At 39.5% G+C, this 18,257-nt stretch overlaps 1 protein-coding gene across 5 annotated transcripts in view; it reads right to left on the reverse strand.

Annotated features, from left to right (window-relative positions):
- Window positions 1-18,257, reverse strand: part of Arhgef28 (Rho guanine nucleotide exchange factor 28) — a 309,587-nt gene that overhangs the window by 127,293 nt on the left and 164,037 nt on the right. For 4 of the 5 annotated variants that reach the window (XM_047556977.1, XM_047556976.1, XM_047556975.1 and 1 more), the window contains 2 exons: window positions 16,375-16,427; window positions 15,746-15,806 (listed from right to left, as the gene is read on the reverse strand). In XM_047556977.1, coding sequence (XP_047412933.1) covers window positions 15,746-15,806; window positions 16,375-16,427 — 114 coding nt within the window. Of the gene's footprint in view, window positions 1-1,819; window positions 2,039-15,745; window positions 15,807-16,374; window positions 16,428-18,257 lie in introns of those variants that run through there. The other variant, XM_047556979.1, reaches the window with a different exon arrangement.

An 18,257-nucleotide genomic window follows, 5' to 3' on the forward strand; every position in this document is an offset into this window, starting at 1 on the left:
ATTCTCTCTGAAATATTAGGGCCTTAGTGTATCTCCCCTCTTGAAAATAAATTACAATCTTAAAAAGACTATTTGGAACCAATAAAAAGTGAAAAAAAATTTACTATTTGGAAATAATTTCAAATTTACAGAAAAGCTAAAAAAAAAAAAAAAAATAAGAAGAACAGCACAAAGAACACCATAAATTCTCTACCCAGATTTGTCCCTTGTTAACATTTTACTTCATCTTCTATTTGTATACAAGCTTGCTTTTTACAAGCATAGGACAGCTTTCTTGTGGGTTTATTTCTCCCAAAATCATTTGTGGTAACTTGCATGCATCATGGCCCTTTGATATGATCATATCCCCTAAGGATTTATAGGCTTTCATGTTGAATTTTTTTTAAATCCCTTTCTTATGATATCTATAAAATCAATACAATAGTATAAAATAGAAAAAACTCTTTTCTAAGGTACAAAATAAGTTAACTTTTAAAATAGGATAACAAGAAAATATAACAAGAAGTTGCTGAATACAAACTATTAAGGTCTCCAATGATAGCATTTCAAGGACAGCAGCAAGACAGCATGGGAATCTCCAAACACCTATCGCTCCTGGACAGTCAGTCAACTCATCTCGTTCCTTGGTTTTCGTCCCAGCAAAAGAGCAAATGAGAATGCAAACACCTCTATTTTATTTTAGAAAGGAAGAAGAAGATTCTCGAAGCTAACTAGTATACTGATGACTACATGAGTCCATCATCCTCTGGGAATAGCATGGGACAATCTGTCCCTACATAATAGAATCCAGAACAGGTTAGTTCCCAAGGGCCAGCGCTGCAGGGCCAACCTGCTTTCAAGACACATCACCTCTTCTGCTCACAAGTTCATGAAAATGTTGCTTTTCTCCTTGAGTTAAAACATAACCACACAATTTCCTGCACAGGACAAAAGATAGGAAGGGTTACTCACTACTGGTTTTTTTGTTGTTGTTGTTTGTTTTTTTTTTAACCTCAGAAGGCAAAAATTGCCCCCTATGTACCCAGTCAAGGATGGTGGAGCAGTTACTCAGGGCACCTCCACTGTGGACAGATAGCAACCTGCCCCTTGGTTTCCAAGGTCCATGCTACTCAACAGCAGCAAGTAAAAAGGGAATAAATCAGGTAAGCCCATTCCATTATTCATCATCCTGTTGATAAATCACTCTTCTTTCTTGAGTAGTAAATGATTTTGCTTATTTGGCACTATTTTTAATAAACCTTTTAGTATATGACTATATTCCCTGGAGATAAACAGGCTTTCTTATTGAAATTATTTTTGCCGAATCCCTTCCTTATAACATCTATAAAATCAATAAATTAGTATTTTTAGATACAAAATATTTTTTAAATGAACACATACTTAAAAACTGAAATAAGTAGGTAAAAGCAGAAAGTAGGTATGAAGCCCATATACAGTTCTTTTCAAATCTCACCAAAGCTAAACATGCTTAAATCAACATGACTTTATTGTCAAGGTAACTCCAAGGTAACTGATTAAATGAATCCAAAACATTTACCTTTCACTAATCTCCCTTTTTTGAGAGAGAGAGAGAGAGAGAGAGAGAGAGAGAGAGAGAATATTATACTTGGATAATAATACAAAGGTAGTTTTAAAGTGAAAGGAAGATAAGGGGAAAGAGTAGGTTTACCTCCGAAGTCTACATGTAAGAGCTATAGAAAGACGTGTATAAACATGAACTTCATCTGAAAACAGGCTGGCAAAGAAATGAAGAAAAGAAAGGTAAGAATATGAAGATGCCCAGCTTGACTCGGGGGAAACAAAAGATCCTGGGATCTACCTTGTTTGGATGCCCTTCGCCGAATCTTCATTTTGGGGAAGGAAGGCCAGGAGTAGTTAAAAGGTGAGTCCGAGTCAGAATCCATGTTTTTGTTTTGGTGAAATGAACAGACTCAGGAAGAGCTCGTGCCAGCCAGGAGGCAAGCCTCCCCAGTGATGTCAAAGGAAGGAATGAGGCTGGATGAAACAGCTCCCGAACGCGGGGAGGGAGAGGCAATAAATGTTTTGCTTCCTTCAGGCGTTCAGGCATGTAGACCAACAAGGAGGCTGTAAATATTAAAGCCAAACTAGGAAAGTGAAAGGGGGAGAGAGGGGGCCCAAGAGTCTCGCTGATACTTCACAGTCCAGTTATTCAAAAGGTCACGGGGAGCAAATGAATCATTAACTCCCCTCTTCTTGTTGCTGGAAATGGAAATGCAGAAGGAAGGTAAGCAGGGTTGAAAGAGCCGCCTGTGATTCAAGAAAAGCCTCCAACACGGCTGCATGTTTTGCTCGGGAACTAGAGTATCATTTCTCGGAAAAGCCACCCTGTGTGGTGTGAGATAAAGGTTGAGGTTTATGTGTGTGGACAGCCAGAAAGCCTGATCCACAGACAAATGAAGGCCATCCAACCAGGAGGTTCCCTCCAGAGCAGTCTATTCATTCACACCCTCAGCAGCTTGGGCAGCAGCTTTGGGATCTGAAAGCCAAACAGTTCTGTTAATTCACTTAACAGTCCCATCTCCCCGTCCTTGTGATCCTAACGTGATCTGGAGACATTAACTTTCATGTAAAACTGTAACTCATTTCATTAGATTTGTGCAAAGTTATCTACTATTGTTTAGCACAAATGGGGTATTTTCCTAAATTCTCACCAAGTTTGGCTGTCCATCACAAGGATTTGGACACCTTGATAGTTCCCATCTAAACTTTCAGTCCATCTCAACAGAGCTAGTCGACAATTTGCTGCAAACCAGCAGCTCTTACACAGTCTCCCTGAACACCCTGCAGTGATTAGCATTCGGTAGAAGCCCATTACTGCCTTCCCATAAATCATGGCATGGCTCAAACTTATTTCCCTACTCCCACAGGCACATAGATACACGTGACCTGAATAAGACCAAGCAGAGTGGCCAAGATCCACAGAGCCACAAAAGGAGTCTCTTTTGAGGCTTTCTTTCAGTAAGAGTAACAGCAAGAAGTATTTTGTTTTGCTGTGTTTAATGAGGCTGTGTGTGATGCCCAAATACACTGAAGGATGTTGGCAACAATATGAGGACCCATTTAGCTCTGGCAACTGGGAACACAATAGTATGTGTCTTAGGTAACATTCAACTCTTCACTTTAATTATTTCCCAAATTGTTGGCACTGCCATGCCATGCTGCAAGGCCTGCTCTGTGATAGCTAATTCTGACCCATGGGGTTGGGGAGAGTGAATTCAGACAGAGGAGAAAGGGTAGAGAACACTTAAGTTCAATTTCAAATAAAAAATCAGAATTATGTAAATCACTACTGCAATTTTATATGGTTTGCTACATAATCATACATCTAGAACAAAGTAAAACTGGAATATTGTTGCAAGCATTGCAACTAAATAAAAATACGAATATATTTTCTACTATGTGGTCTTCCACTTGAGGAATAGTTATATATTTTTTCTTAATCAGCTGGACACAATTATAAATTACTCTCAACCCTTATGTCCAGTAAGGGTTTTAATTCACATGGACCTTCAATAAGAAGATACACAAAATCGTACAAGCTTTTACACTGGGTCTATTTCAGAGCCTAATATAGTTGCTGAGACATTGCAGGCATTTATTAAATGCCTCATTTTTGAATGAGGAATTCATACTAATGGGTTACCTGTGGGTGAAAAACCTTAACATGACAGCTAAAGTATTTATAGTGTCTGCTGATTACAAACATATACCTTGACAAAAAGCCACAATAACTCTGGCAGAATGTTTAAAATAGATTTGTTCTGGTTATTACAACAATATCTACATATGTAAAAAGAACAATAGCTATAAGTACAGAAAACACATTGTTCTCTGACGATCCAGACCATACTTGGGGTGTGCATAGTTCCACAGATGTCTGCAGACCAAAGAAAGGGGACCTCCATTAATGCAATCACCAAACTAAAATAATAGTGCTGGATCAGAATATCTTTTTCTTCAGCTCTACTGAGATGCAGACTTTGTGAGGAGGTTAGAAATACTCACGCCATCATCCTGAATCAGTGGTGGTTGTTTTGCAGCCTTGCTTCACTAAAGGGACAGGAGTGATAAACTTCTTATACTTTCCTGGTGCTATGGGAAAGGAGATAGGTTTTTGATTAAATTGCAGACAGAACAAGGTAATGCAGGGTTCCTATCTTGTTTTAGTAAGTTGGTAGAAAAGTGACAAAGTGGTCAGGAGACTCCAACAGTAGAGAGAGCAGAGTCTGGGGGCAGAATTACTCAGATGACATCAGCACCGGAGGGAGTGTTCATAAAATGCAGGACTGTTGAATCAAGATCTCTGAGCATGGTCCAGGATCTGCACTTAAAACGAGTACTGTCCCTATCCCAGGCAGATTCACATGCCTGGTGAAGTTTCAGAGTCACTAAACTAGAAGATGATAAACCCAGGTCAACAAGTTCCCAGAGAAGTCTACTCCTCCCTTGACCATCACTGATCAATTAGAAGAACCTTAGGACAATGCAGACAGAAAGAGATGAAAGAACTTGGTAGAAGGCATTTCTATTAGTTGAGATACCATGTGGATTAATCTTATCTAATTTCTCCAAAACACAGTCCACGTTGACCAATTACATATCAATTGATTACTGATACAGAAATCATTCTGACAATAAAACTATCAGAACTATCCAACCAATGCCTGTGAAAAATACCTCTGGTATCAAGAGACTTCACAATATCCTCATTTGCTTTGCAATATAGTCATATTTTTTTAATGAATTGATTTGCACTTACCAGCCATGCATAGTTAACATGTAAAGCGAAGTCAAAAACATTGTTTGCACAGCCTTTTATTTTTAAGCCAGATCATTTTCCCACTTGCCAAAGACTTTCCCCTGAATGTGGGTCATTTATCCTCATTGTTTTCTATAGTAATTGAGGTGGGTTTTTTCCACCCCATTTTATTAATATAATTGCATTTAAGTGACTTCAAGATGTTATTTACATCTCATTCATATTCAATAGATAAATTGCTTTGTCTGGCTGATTGCAATTGCAGTTGGCGGAATTCAGTGATATACCCCAGGCCCACCTCATCACCAGATATCATACAGCCAGTTCAGTGTAAGCATGCAAATGACTTCATGGGAGATGCCTTCGTCTTGCCATGCCACCTTTAATTAGAAGTCCTTTACTTAGAAAAATCACCTCCATGAGGTTAAAATCATCCAGGGCAAATGCCCTGGACTTGACGTTTCAGCCTTCTGGAAAACCCACATAGAAAATTTCCTACATCCTCTTCAGATGGAGGAAGTGTCACCTGCCTTTCAACCTGGATAAAATGAAGTCTCTTCAAAGCAATATTTACATTTAGTATTTGGGAAATCTTCTTATCCTCCAATGGGTCCCCAAATTCCTTAAGGGCAAGAACTATTGTCTTATCAAAGAGCCACACACTAAAAAGAAAAATCATGGGTTTTGGAGACACCTATAAAGCAGATCACACACTTGTTTACTTAATAGCCCTAACCAAGTCACTCATACTGTCTGAGCCTCAGTTGTCACATTTAAAGTGAAATCATAATGTCTGTACTTCAGAGGATTATTGTGAGGATCAAAGATTACAACAGTAAAAAACTTAAAAGAATTTTCAATAAGCTTTAAATATTAAGTATAAAGTTTCCTTTCATTATAATTCATTCTACATTAAAGACAAAATAGTCATATCTTGACCTCGGCAATAATAGCTGGATTTTCAAAGTTGCAACATGCCAGTGTGCCAGGAAGTTCCAAAAAGATCACACCATGAAAAAATAATTAAATAAAAGAAAGGGGGACAGAAGGAGGAGGACAAGGAAGAGAAGGAGCCCCTGTCCTGGAGGTATGCTGTGGACACGTGGATATGTCACCTGGAGGTATGGATGGTGGAAGTAAGGAGCCCTGGGGGTAAGAGAAGTGGAGATCTGAGCCACGAGTCTGGTCAGAGAAAGGGTAGAAGGATAGGGAGGTATCTTGCTCTAGCCTAAGGAGAAAGAAATTCCTCACAGTAGGAAGAATGCAGGAGCTTAGAGAGAGCAACGTCTAAAATTACATTTTAAGTTTTTCCTGATCATGTTCCAATTCCAATTTCCCCAAACCTTCAACCAAAGTGTCTTACATCCCATAGACTTTTTCACAGACACCAACACTTTTAAAATTCAAAATTCATGCTGTACAGACTTTTATATGGTTATTCACAATGTAAATTTGTCAAATGTGAGCTATCAAATGAGCAAAGAATTTAAGTAATTAATTTTAACATCATCTCTCATAAGATGGGATAGGCAGTCCTGGTTTTTAAACAGGCCCATCTTGCATATGCTGCTGGGATGTCTCAACTGACAGCAAGAAGATATATGTGGGCACCCCCACCTGTATGGATTCACACATCCACAAATATTTCTATATACAGTCATTCATGTCTGTATTAACCAAACAGGAGTGCATGCTAATAATGTGCACAACTCTAACCTGTTACTAAAACTAGAGGGAAACCTGAATAAACCCTCTAGCTTCCCTTGCTTTTAGTTACTTGCTCTCATCAACAATTTTAGAAGTCCCACAGCTAAGCAGTATGCTCCTGTTAGCTTTGCCAGGTGTAGCACCTCTGAGGTATTGGTCACAGTGGTAATGGTGGCCTAAGTTGTTTTCTAGGAACTTGGATGTATCTCCACTTGGGCCTGCACCAGTATCTGATAGGTGACCACTGGACATGAAAGGGCGGAAAACTCCACACTGAGCATGCTAATGCTGCCAGTTTCTAAACATGCATCCTGTGAAGAGCCGTGACATGGGATGACACCCGTGTAGACCACTGATTACTTCACTTTACCTCCAATCACTTTTTCCCATGCCTCAGACCCGCTATTTCTTCAATCTCTAAAGAAACCCTATTCTACCCACAGGAAGGCAGATTTGAGTCTTGGGGCTCCCATCTCTTCTTGTTTGGTCGTCTTATGAATAAACTCTTTTGCAAAACTCAGTGTTTGGTGTCCTGCACAGTGAGCACAACAGGCCTCTCGTGGTAACATGACCACATGGATTATTCTATCCTCCTCTTCCTGCTCATCTTTAAGCCACCACTCCAACAGTGAAGAACCTGACACCCACCATTCATAACTCATTTGCTTCATTATTCCATCCCAGTGTACCTGGGTGGTATTAAAATTGTTAACCTGTGTTCCTATGGGAAGAAAAAATTTAATAATTACACAACAGTGCTTCTCTGCAGCTTATTTTGCCTTTATTCTTACAAGCTCTACTCACTTCCAAAGTTACTTAGATCCACACCTCCTCCTCAAAATAATGTCCATCAAGTTTGTTTCATAAATTTTTAAAAATATTTTAAAATTGTAGATGGACACAATACCTTTATTTTATTTTTATGTGGTGCTAAGGATTGAGCCCAGTGCCTTGCACGTGCAAGGTGAGCACTCTACCACTGAGCTACAACCCAGCCCTGTTTAATACATTTTTAATGCAGTTAAATTGTTTTGTCACATTCTGCATTCTGTCTTCGGATGTCCCAACCTCAAATTTTTTAAATTTGCCTACATTAAGGTTTACTCTATGTGTTGTAAGATTCTATGGGTTTGCACAAATGCATGGTGTCATGTATCCTCAATTAACAAATAAAAAAGAATATTTTCACGACCCTAAACACACACACACATATACCACACATACACACCACACACACACACACACACACACACACACACACACACACACACAGGAGCCAACAAAAGAGTTCCAAACTACCAAAGCTGGAATGCTTTGACAACAAATAAAGAGTATTAGATTTATTTATTTTACCCAAAGAATAAAATAAATATCCACAGCTCCATGTACACATAAATAAATGGCTGAATAAATAATGGGGGGGGATGCAAACTTAAAAGTAGAAGAATTCCAAATAATATAGGTAGGTACTCCACCCACAAGGAAGTATTTAGATAACTCCCCACTCCTTAAGTGCAGGCTGCATAACTTGGCTTCCTTTCAAAGGGTACAGTGTGGAAAAGGGAGTAAGTAGAGTAACTCTACAGGGGAGAAAAGGACAAACTCTACCACAGCCAAGGAACCAAGGTCAACATCAACGGTGATTAATAATGTTGACAGTATGGACTCAATACAATGTGATGAAAGCAGCTCTTCACCTCTGTGGTCTTCCTCCTGAAACCTATACTCTCACTTCAGTGTTGAGAAAACACACATCAGAAAAATCCCAGTGAAGGAACGTCCTACAAAATACATGACCACCACTTCTCAAAACTATCTAGAACATCAAAAACAAGGAAAGTGTGATAAACTCTCATAACCGAAAAGAGCCTAAGAAAACGTGAAGTCTAAATGTAGTAGGGGATCCTGCAACAGAAAAAGGAAATTAGGTGAAGAGTAAGAAAATCTTTTCAAAGTGTGTAAATCTAAAACTTTCCTTAAAAATATAATTTATTAAAAATTTTTAAAGAATGGTAGCAAAAAATACAAAATCTACATTCACCAAATGTGGAATTAATGCTAAATGAATGTTTGCATCCCTTATTAGATTTGCAGATTACAATAAAGCATTAAATTCTGTTTCCTTTTTTTCAAGTTCTTACTATGTGATATTATCATGCAATTCTGAGGGAAGTAATTAGACATTAAAACATCACATACTGAAATTACCTCCCATCTCCAAAGTTAACCCCAGCGGAAAGCTCTCATTTGGCACCTATGAGGTAGATGAATCTTTCTCAGTCAGATTAGTTGAAACCTTACTGGCAGACAAATCTCAAGAACCTGGATAAATCCTTATGGCTCCCTCAAAGTTTTCTCCTCAAGTTCTAAATGCCTTCAACTTCCATCTTTATCCCGATTTTTTGTTATTTTATTTGACATCCACTTATCCATATCCTTCAACTTTCTCACCCATGCCTGAAGTGAGGGGCCATATTTCATTAAAAAAAAGTCTTCCAAATTAACCACACTCTAAAAGTTACAGCAAATTGTCCCAATAAACTGTTAGAGCTTGTACTGCCTGGCATGAAAGCTAATTAGAATCTTAATTGCCCTAAAGTCCCTTCCAAGGGATTAACCACTGGATACTCGGTTTAAACCAAAAAAAAAACAACCCTCAACTCCCACAAACACACACTCCCTGCAATCAAGCTGGCTGCCAAGGATCCCTCAGAGAGGGGGATTCTGTTGTACATGCCTATATTCTGAAGAAATTCCCGCAAGAAAATAGGAAGAAATCTCTGGGTATCATCTTAACTTTTCATAAAACAAATTTTATAACACCATTTTCAGAATGTGTTTCATATTTTTTATTTGTTTTATATCTCATAAGTTAGGTACAGTTCCCTTAAGATTTTATGCTTATTTAAAATTTATCAACTAACGATTGATTGAAACATCAAAATAAAGTGTTCTTTGGGGATGGAATCTATGGAATTTACTTATTCACTAAGCTGGCTTATTTGGGGTTGAGGATCTTATTTTGGAGAAGGAAAAAATTAAGAGTTCAGAGAAAGGACTGCCTTTTCTTTCCCCCTCCCTCAATCACATTTCAGAGATTAAATCAGTTTGTTACACGAAAGAAAAACGCAATTTAGAATGTACCACAGGTGTGAAATACTCATGCCAAACATCAGGTACCCCAGCCATGCCCTTATGAGATCACTGTAAATATCAAGCCCACCCTTCAGCCCTTTCTATGCACCTCGAAATCCAATAAATGACTGTGACAGCAGATTACAGTCACTTGATTCCTTCTTAATGTTTAAACATAAAATTTCAAAGGTTTCATCATCTTATTTAAGTATAAATGGTTGGGAAATTTTTTCAGTTTTTTTTTCAAAGTTTTCAATAGTTCTCCAAATCTATAATATGGATACTGATAATCACTGAGAGTTTGCAAACCTAATACAAACAGGTTTCTATTAATTCCCTTTGCAATCAGTTGAAATAAAAGTAGAACCCTGTTTCCCAGTAACAAAAAAAAGAAAAGAAATTCCAGGAAGTCGGGGTGATTGTAGCATTGCTGAGGTCTCCAAAGATATCTGGTCACAGTTCTCAACCTTGTCAGCCCCTAAGGATCACCTGGGACTCTTTTTGGACTCTGGATGTACAGACTCCACTCCAGATCAAGTAAATCAACCATCTCTGGGTGGGGGGACCAGGTTTCTGAATTGTAAAGCTCCAATCTGAACGTGGAGGCAGTATACAAAACTAAAGGATAGCACAGTACTTAGATAAGCTACTCCTAACCATAATGGATTTTTACATAGTTCTTTTTTATTTTATATCTTTGAGCAAACAACAAGCAGAATAGCAGACCTGTCATTAAACCAGAGAGAATTCTAGACTGGGGACTTCTAATTTCACAGTTTTATAGAAGTTTCCTGAGAAGGAAAGACAGTAAGATACACTGTACACCTCCAAGGAGGTTTTAGTTTCTTCATGTTTCCTAGTCTATAGCAATTCATCTACAAATCCCTGAATGTTCTTTCTTATAATTTATGGGACAAAAAATCTGTTAAAGATACTCCAATGGTCTCATTTAAAGAAAAATGCTTCATTCACATTCCACAAGAATTTTACCCAAACAATAAAGCCACAAGTATAAAAGGCAGAACACGCTTGATAAGAGAATCAAATTGAGCTCGTAACACGCAGTAGCATTCCAAAAAGTCAGCGATTTTTTCTACCAAAAACAATTTTAAAACCTCTGCACCCACAATGAAATTTCACTGAAGTGAACAAAAGGAAAAATATTTAAGTCCAAATTGACACAATTAACTTTACATTCCCAATCACCTTCTTGGAATATTTTTCTATCACCAGCCCTTTTACCTCAAAACCAAATCAGTGGTAAACATTAGTGTGTGGAAGAGAGGTGCCTCCCCACCAAAAAGAGGGGGGGTGGTGTGGGGAAAGAAAGGAAAAGAGTCCACAGAAGCATCTACAGCCTGAGGCATACAGAGAGACCTACGAAAATTAGGCTGAAAAACGTAATTTTCAGAAGGGTAAGAGCTTTCTGCTAAAGTTCCCTATTCCAACTCCTTTTCATTTTCCTTCATGTTTCATGCAACATTCTTGAGATTTCAATATAGATACACACGTACTATTAAATAACATTCAATAGAGGGGTCAGCTTCCACTTACATGGCCCCAGGATCTTAGGATTCCACCCTTAAGAGCCTGTTTGGAATCATCACAAAACTCACTTTCACAAGTAACTGTGCTGCTTTATAAGAATTTGTAGCTCAGCAGTATTAATTCCATTTCCAATTTTTTTTTTTGTTTGTTTGTTAATATAAGAAGAAATGGGAAACTAACCTAATTAGTTCTACTTATTTGGTTGTTTGCCAAACTAGACTGGATTTCGTTGTCTCTGCCTAGCTAGCCACTAGAATCCAGGGCCCTGAATGAGATGGGGATGCAGACCTTGAAAACATGGTCTAGAGGGGCCATTCCTTTGGATCTTCCAATCATTTTCTATCAGCTTCCCTTTGCTGATGTTTTTCCTATGGGAGGGTTTCGTTTCTCTCCCTGGGTCTTGTTTAAGGTCATGAAAGGATTTTGTCTTCGAGGTTGAGGAATATGAACCTCAGATAAGAATTTGTAGCTCAGCAGTATTAATTCCATTTCCAATTTTTTTGTTTGTTTGTTTGTTTTCTGTCTGCTCGTTTCTGTCTGTTTCTGCTTCCTTCTCTGCCTAATTGGTCTCTACACAAGCTTTTTGTTGTTGTTTGCTTTGTTAATCAAGTCTAGTTTCCTTCCACATTCAGTTTTGATTCATCTGTCTCCCTGGGCCCACCCCCACAGTCCCAGCACCCTACGTATTTTCTCATATTATGTGTAAGTAATGAACAGTAGTAGCAATGAAAGGACCCAAAGTTTTAAAGACTGGCTGTGATTTGAGCTTCTGCATGTGCTGACCAGACCACTCTATAAAATCAATAATACATATTTCGAAAGGAGTGGGGATTAGCTAATAAATATTTGTGGGGAGGATTGAGATTTTCCCTTCCTTCTTGCAAAAGTCATCATGTTCTTTGTAGAAAAACATACAGTGTCATTATAGTCTATCTTCCAAAATGGAGCTTACTTATGGTATGTAATAGTAAATGAATGATGCAGGACACAAATTCTGTTATTTACATCAACATAACTATGTGGAAAAACACTGGCAGAAAACACATCCAAATTTAATAGTAGCTGTCTTTGGGTAAAGAACTCTGGGGATGTTTTTCTTTTTCTTATACTTGCTATAAATTTTCATTTTTTCTGCTGTGAATATTTATTCTGTAATTCTGAAGAGTAATTTTTCTTTCCCAAAAGACTCATTTAGTAGAGTGCTATGTCTAAAATCACTGGCACTTGCACCAAGCCCACGCTCTGCCAGCAGACCTGTAACACAGAGGTGTCACTGCTTCATGCCAGAGTTTTGAGGTCTTGAGACTCCCCCAGTGAAGAGATGACAGTCAATTATATCCCCGCCCAATTCCAGTCTCTCAATCTCCCTAAGACTCTCCCCATGGGAAAAGTTAAAGCACTCATATAGCTCTCGTTTTCTCATTCAGTTTCACCAATCCTTCATTTTTTCCATGCCAATTGTCATATGATATACAACTTTAGTCAAATAAATTTCACATAATCTTTAATCCAATGCAGACCATGTGTGATTAATTATGCTCAAAAATCAGCTTCAGTGTGAGTGTCACTACATCACAATCTCACTCAGGCTCTGGAATAGACCTGGCTGAAAGAATCACCTTCCAACACCTTCTGAAATTCACCTGAGACACTGACACTGTGGCTTCACAGTCCTTGAGGAATTTTTAACTGGAAATCTTAAATTTTAACCAAAGCCACAGTTCCCTTTTTTCATATTCAAACTTTTAGAAGGGATTTGTGAGACAGTGACTAATCGAGCTGTGGGCAGCCTTGCTGATTCAGAGGGTTCCTGCATCCCTGTTTGGAGTTGGGACCCCAGCACTGCAGGTGAGCCTTACCCTCCCACTGCCTTCCCACAGGCTGTCTGCTTGCACCCGCTGGATGGTCACTCCCCACCTTCTTGGCACAGCAATCGCTGCTGCCCCTATCGTTCTTGGTTTTGCTTAAAGTGTCAATTCCATTTTTAAATCACTTTTAGTCCCTTTGACTTTGAGCCAAACGGACCTTCTCTTCTTCTTACCTTCAGAGTTAACCCATGTCACGTCACCCACTTTCTTTTCTTCCATGACCTTCAATGCTTTGCCCCATCTCCCTGTGCCAGCTGCCCAGGGCGTGGAGTCTCAGTCTCCACTGTGAGAGCAACAGGATCAGATCCCTGCACTTCAAATGCTGGTTCTGCCCTTGGAGCAAAACCAGGCCTACACCATCCACAGAGAGTGGGATTACTGTCAACTATTTGCCGAGGAGGTCTGGGGGTACTGGCTTGGATGAGTTTCCCAGGCAGCTATTACCCATCCAAGACATTATTCCTCCAACCCAGTCATTTTTGGTGTATAAACTAAGGGCCAGTGTGATTCTTGATGATCTGAGGGATCAGTAAGAATTACACAAAGGAACTTCCTATGGATTGTCCTGTCCAGTATAATAAAGTTAAACATGCAGTTCCTTGGTGACACTGGTCACACATTCCATGCACAGGTGGCTAGTGGCTGCAACTCAGGATAGCAAAGATAAAGAACACATCCATCATCACAGAAAGGTCTCCTAGAACAGTCCCTATGCCATTTATGAGATCACACAACTCTCATCCCACAATATTGAATAATACAAGTTGTCAAAGTCTTATACCTTTCACCCACATACAGATTTTATCAGCAGTTCTTCAGAGACTGTGTAGAATACAAGAACACGGAGAATACAGGAGTTTTGAAGTGGCCTCTGGGGAGAGCCATTTCCCATCCCAGCCTCTGGTTTACCATCTGACTCTTACTCACTGTTTGTTACCCTCTTCTCTATCTCAGAAGGTTCCTTTAAAATCTATTATCATTTTCTTTGCATGAAGTCAGGGAGCTTATCTGAATCCAAGAAATGTATATGAACAACAAAGCAAATGCTAGCAGCAGAAAGGCTCACTCCTGGCCCTTTTCATAAATCACTGGATGGAAGTCCTGTGCATTTGTCTCCCAAGGCCTTCCTAACACTGCTCTCCAGACACGATGATGATGCTGACAAAGCACTCAGATTAGGTTGGGTTACCACAGTTTCTGTAGCACAAGTCTTCTTACCCAGCAAGGACACCAGCTAGAGAGTGGAGCACTTTTTTTAAAATCTAATATCAAAATAATCGTACTATTTAATACTCTTAACAGCCAACCCTCCCCTCCCCCAGCAATTTGTCTTGGTAAACATTCTTCAAAGCTAACATTCCTGGGAGCATGATGCAATTTGTGGCTGAGACATCCTGTATGCGTGAATAACAGCTATGCTCCGGGCTTCATGGCCCACAACAATCATCTGTAGGAGATGTTTGCCTTCCTTTCTCCTTCCTCTTCCCCTCTTCTGGAAGTAAATGATTACCCCTTACCTTATGCAGCAGAAATATTAGAGGCATGCTTATTGCTTAGTGCAGATCTAAGTTTCTGTTCCAATTTCAGGAGCACCTCGAGCAGGGAGATCCAGCAAACTACCTTTGGCTTGTGGCCAAGTAGAGGCAGCACAGTCAACTGACACCGTGGGCGCTTCCTCCTCGTCTGCTCTGAGCTGCAGGATTTCCCAACTGTTGTAACTGCTCCGTTGTGTGTTTGCCAAATGTGCTAGCCACACTCCCGGGCCTCTGGTGAGCTCCCTGCACTCGTGGCTCAAGGTGGCCCTGCAGGTCACCCCTTTCACTATCTGACTCCTCCTGGGCTTGGCCCAGTTTTCCCTGATCTCACATCAACCTGAGCCCTAGGTCACCACCACCTCCTCTTCACTCTCACTTCCCAAGAATGCTCTGCCCATGTGTGCTTTCCAGGTGTGACAGCTACCTCAGCTTCACTAAAATTGAGAAACCAACTGGGAAGGTTAGTGTACATCTGCTTCCCACTGGTCTTGCAGACCATCTAAGTGCCCAAACTGGTATTTGCTGGTTGCCCCAGTCATGTCCTCAAATGCCCCAATAACTTCATTACACTCAGCTTGCCTCTAAATAACAAGTGGGGCCCTCAGCTCCATCCTGCTGAGGGAGTTCCTGGTCCCTCCTAATGGACACTCCCATCAGACCCACACCCCCAGCACACATCTGGCCTTTTCCTGAGACCAGAGGGTTAGATCTCAAAGGTTCAGCTCCACAGAGACACGTGGGTATCAATGTGGGATAGTGGTATGCTTGAGAACTCTGTATGGGCCAGGCAGAATGATGTTCCTTGTTTCCACTCCACTCTTTACCTTCCACCAGTGGCTCAGTTGCTTTCCTGAAATGAATCTGGCAGTGCCACTTCATAGGAATAACAAAATAACCATGACAAACCTCCAGCCAGTGTTTGGCAAGGGAAAACTGCTGAGAAAAAGCTCTGATTACTTTGTTGATTTTTTTAGATTTTAAATGGAGTCCTGTCCCTAAAGTCATAATATTATGGCTGATGCTTCAGAAAATTTTACCTGGATAGGTTTCAAGAAGTAGACAAGGTTCCCAGGAAGGACTATTTTATATTAAAACATATTTTCTTCTTCTCCACTGTATACCTGGTCTGCGACGCCCCATGAGAGCAGGGAAAGCAATATTCTGGAACATACCCAAATCCACGTTCTCCTGGTCTTCATGTTCGTTCAGTTGAACCACTAGACTTTTAACACACTAAAAAAGATAAAGTCAGATAAGGTATGTTTTTTAAATATGTATATATATATATATATATATATATATATGTACATATATATATGGCTATACTTAATGTTTGTTTATTTCTGCAAACTAGAAAAACAATCTTGGGACACATCAGTAAAAACATGCTACATGTATCACATCATGTAAACAGAAAACTACTATAATTAATATTATTTAAGAATTAAAAATGAGGAAGAGATCTGTCCTAAACAGAAACACACCTGAAAGTTGTCCATAGGTAAAATTTATTATTGGCAATTAACTGTAGACATTAAACGTGAAGTAAAATTTGTTTTGGAAAATGAATTCAATCATTTTGCATTCACAACAACCCAGAAAGATAGCAAAGCTTAGTCATAAAAGATAGAGATTGATAATCTGATAAAGGAAAATGGATTTCAAATTATTCTAACAGCAACTTTAGGCACATGCCTGTTTATTGAATTTATTTCTATTTTTATGACGACTTGATCTTCATTCCACTTTAACTCTGGATAGATGTGCAAAGAAAAAAGTGAAGCAGGAAATTATTCTTTACCTTTACATCCTCCTTTTCTGGTGGCGATCTGCTGGACCCCAAATTCTTAATCTCTGCAGAAGGAAAAATTCTCTGATTAGAACTTGTTAGTTTAAAAAAAAAAAAAAAATCTGATCTTTTAGAATCTGCTGATTAGAACTTGTTAGTTTAAAGAAAAAGAAGAAAGAAAAAACCAAACTAGATAACAAATATAATAAATGAGTGCCAAGAGCTGTCTGCAGTGCTAAGTTGTTTGTTTTTGTTTTGTTTTGTTTTGTTTGTTTTTTAGATAAAGCTTCTTAAAAATCACCTCTCCCCAGAGCAGGCCATCTCATCACCTGACTACCCATGCTCTGGTATTTGTGCAGACAGAGATGTAAACAATCTCAGGAGCTCTTACAGGAAATCCTGGGAGGAAAAGAAGGATCATTAAATAAATAAATGTCCTTGGTGCCAGAGGAAGGCTACTCACTACCAAAGACTCTTCAAAATAGCACTGATTGAGGATGTGACTTGTACCCACCTGAGGAAATCCCACTCGTCTATTTCCTCAAATACCACAGATTTCAATGTCTCAGAAGTACTTTGAAAAGAGCATAATTCATTCTAGAAGAGGTCTGGCTTTTCATGGCTCAGTGTTGAAAGTGGAATGCACCAGTGCAGCCCCCAGCTCCAGCCTCAGCCAGCCAGGGCCAGGCTGAGTTGAGCTGAGCGGTGACCAGTCCCAGGCACCCCAGGTGTCTTCTCTCTGTAAAGGTTTTCCTGGAAACAGTGGTGGTCAGGATGTTCTGGGATGAACAGGAAGGTCCACTTAAAGGGACATTTCTCTCTGTGGCTTGCCTGATTGGTTCTCTACCCAAATACTCAGTTGCCGGGAAACAAGAGGCACTACTGTCGAAATAACCACCAGGAGCATGTTTGGGCCTGGGGAAAATAAGTGTTGACATCCCTAGCAAGGGCAGATGGCTGAAAACCTTTAATCTGAATTTATATGAATATACAACATTGTGAAGCCCCAGGCTCTTTTCTGGAATCTCACCTTCTGGTCCCCACAGTCCTACTAGATTCGAATCCTGGTGAAACACCAACAGTTTTCCTAGAAAATGTATTAACTAGACTTTCCCTACTCTACTACTCTTATTAATTTCAGTTCCCAAGTGCCTCAAACCTCCAAGTGGACTTACTCAAGCTCTTCCTACAGCTAGGAGTTTTCATTCATGTTTCTGTTTGGAAAAGGGATATGGAGCTTCATTTACATGACTCTCCATGACAAGTCATAAATAATAAGGGTGATAAATGACAAAGGTGGAGTAACAAGTAATGAGGCAAGGATGAAGCAGAAAGCCACAATTCCACTTATCACGTGTTTTTTTTTTTTTTTTTAATCTGCTTTACAGCTGGGCGTGCTGATGCATGCCTGTAATCACATTTACTCAGGAGGTTAAGGCAGGAGAATCGCAATTTTGAGGACAGCCTGGGCGAGTTAATGAGATCCTGTTTCAAAATAAAAACTACAAAGGGTCGGGGATATAGCTCAGTGGTAAGAGTGCCAATGGGTTCAGTCCCTAGTACCATGAAAAAAATATGCTTAACAAAAATTTTAAATTTGTTTTATATCAAGCAATACTACACTTACACTACAAAAGAGTATATCGCTCTTGAATTCATAATATACATTAGCTTCCGTGATAAGAAATAAAGAAGTAATAACCTCAATTTTATGTGGCTATGAGAACAACTCTCAATAGGGAAGGAATTCCAGGGATAGGGCTGTGGTTGACCCAAGCCTGGACAGCTCATGTTACCCAGGTTCCGTCAGCCTTTAAATGCACATCCCACACAAGACCTCCAGGTGGCAGCAGAGTAACGTCTGCATGAAAGACACTGCCAGAGACATACGGTCA

Source organism: Sciurus carolinensis, chromosome 6, assembly GCF_902686445.1.
Source record: "Sciurus carolinensis chromosome 6, mSciCar1.2, whole genome shotgun sequence".
Classification (NCBI taxonomy): domain Eukaryota; kingdom Metazoa; phylum Chordata; class Mammalia; order Rodentia; family Sciuridae; genus Sciurus; species Sciurus carolinensis.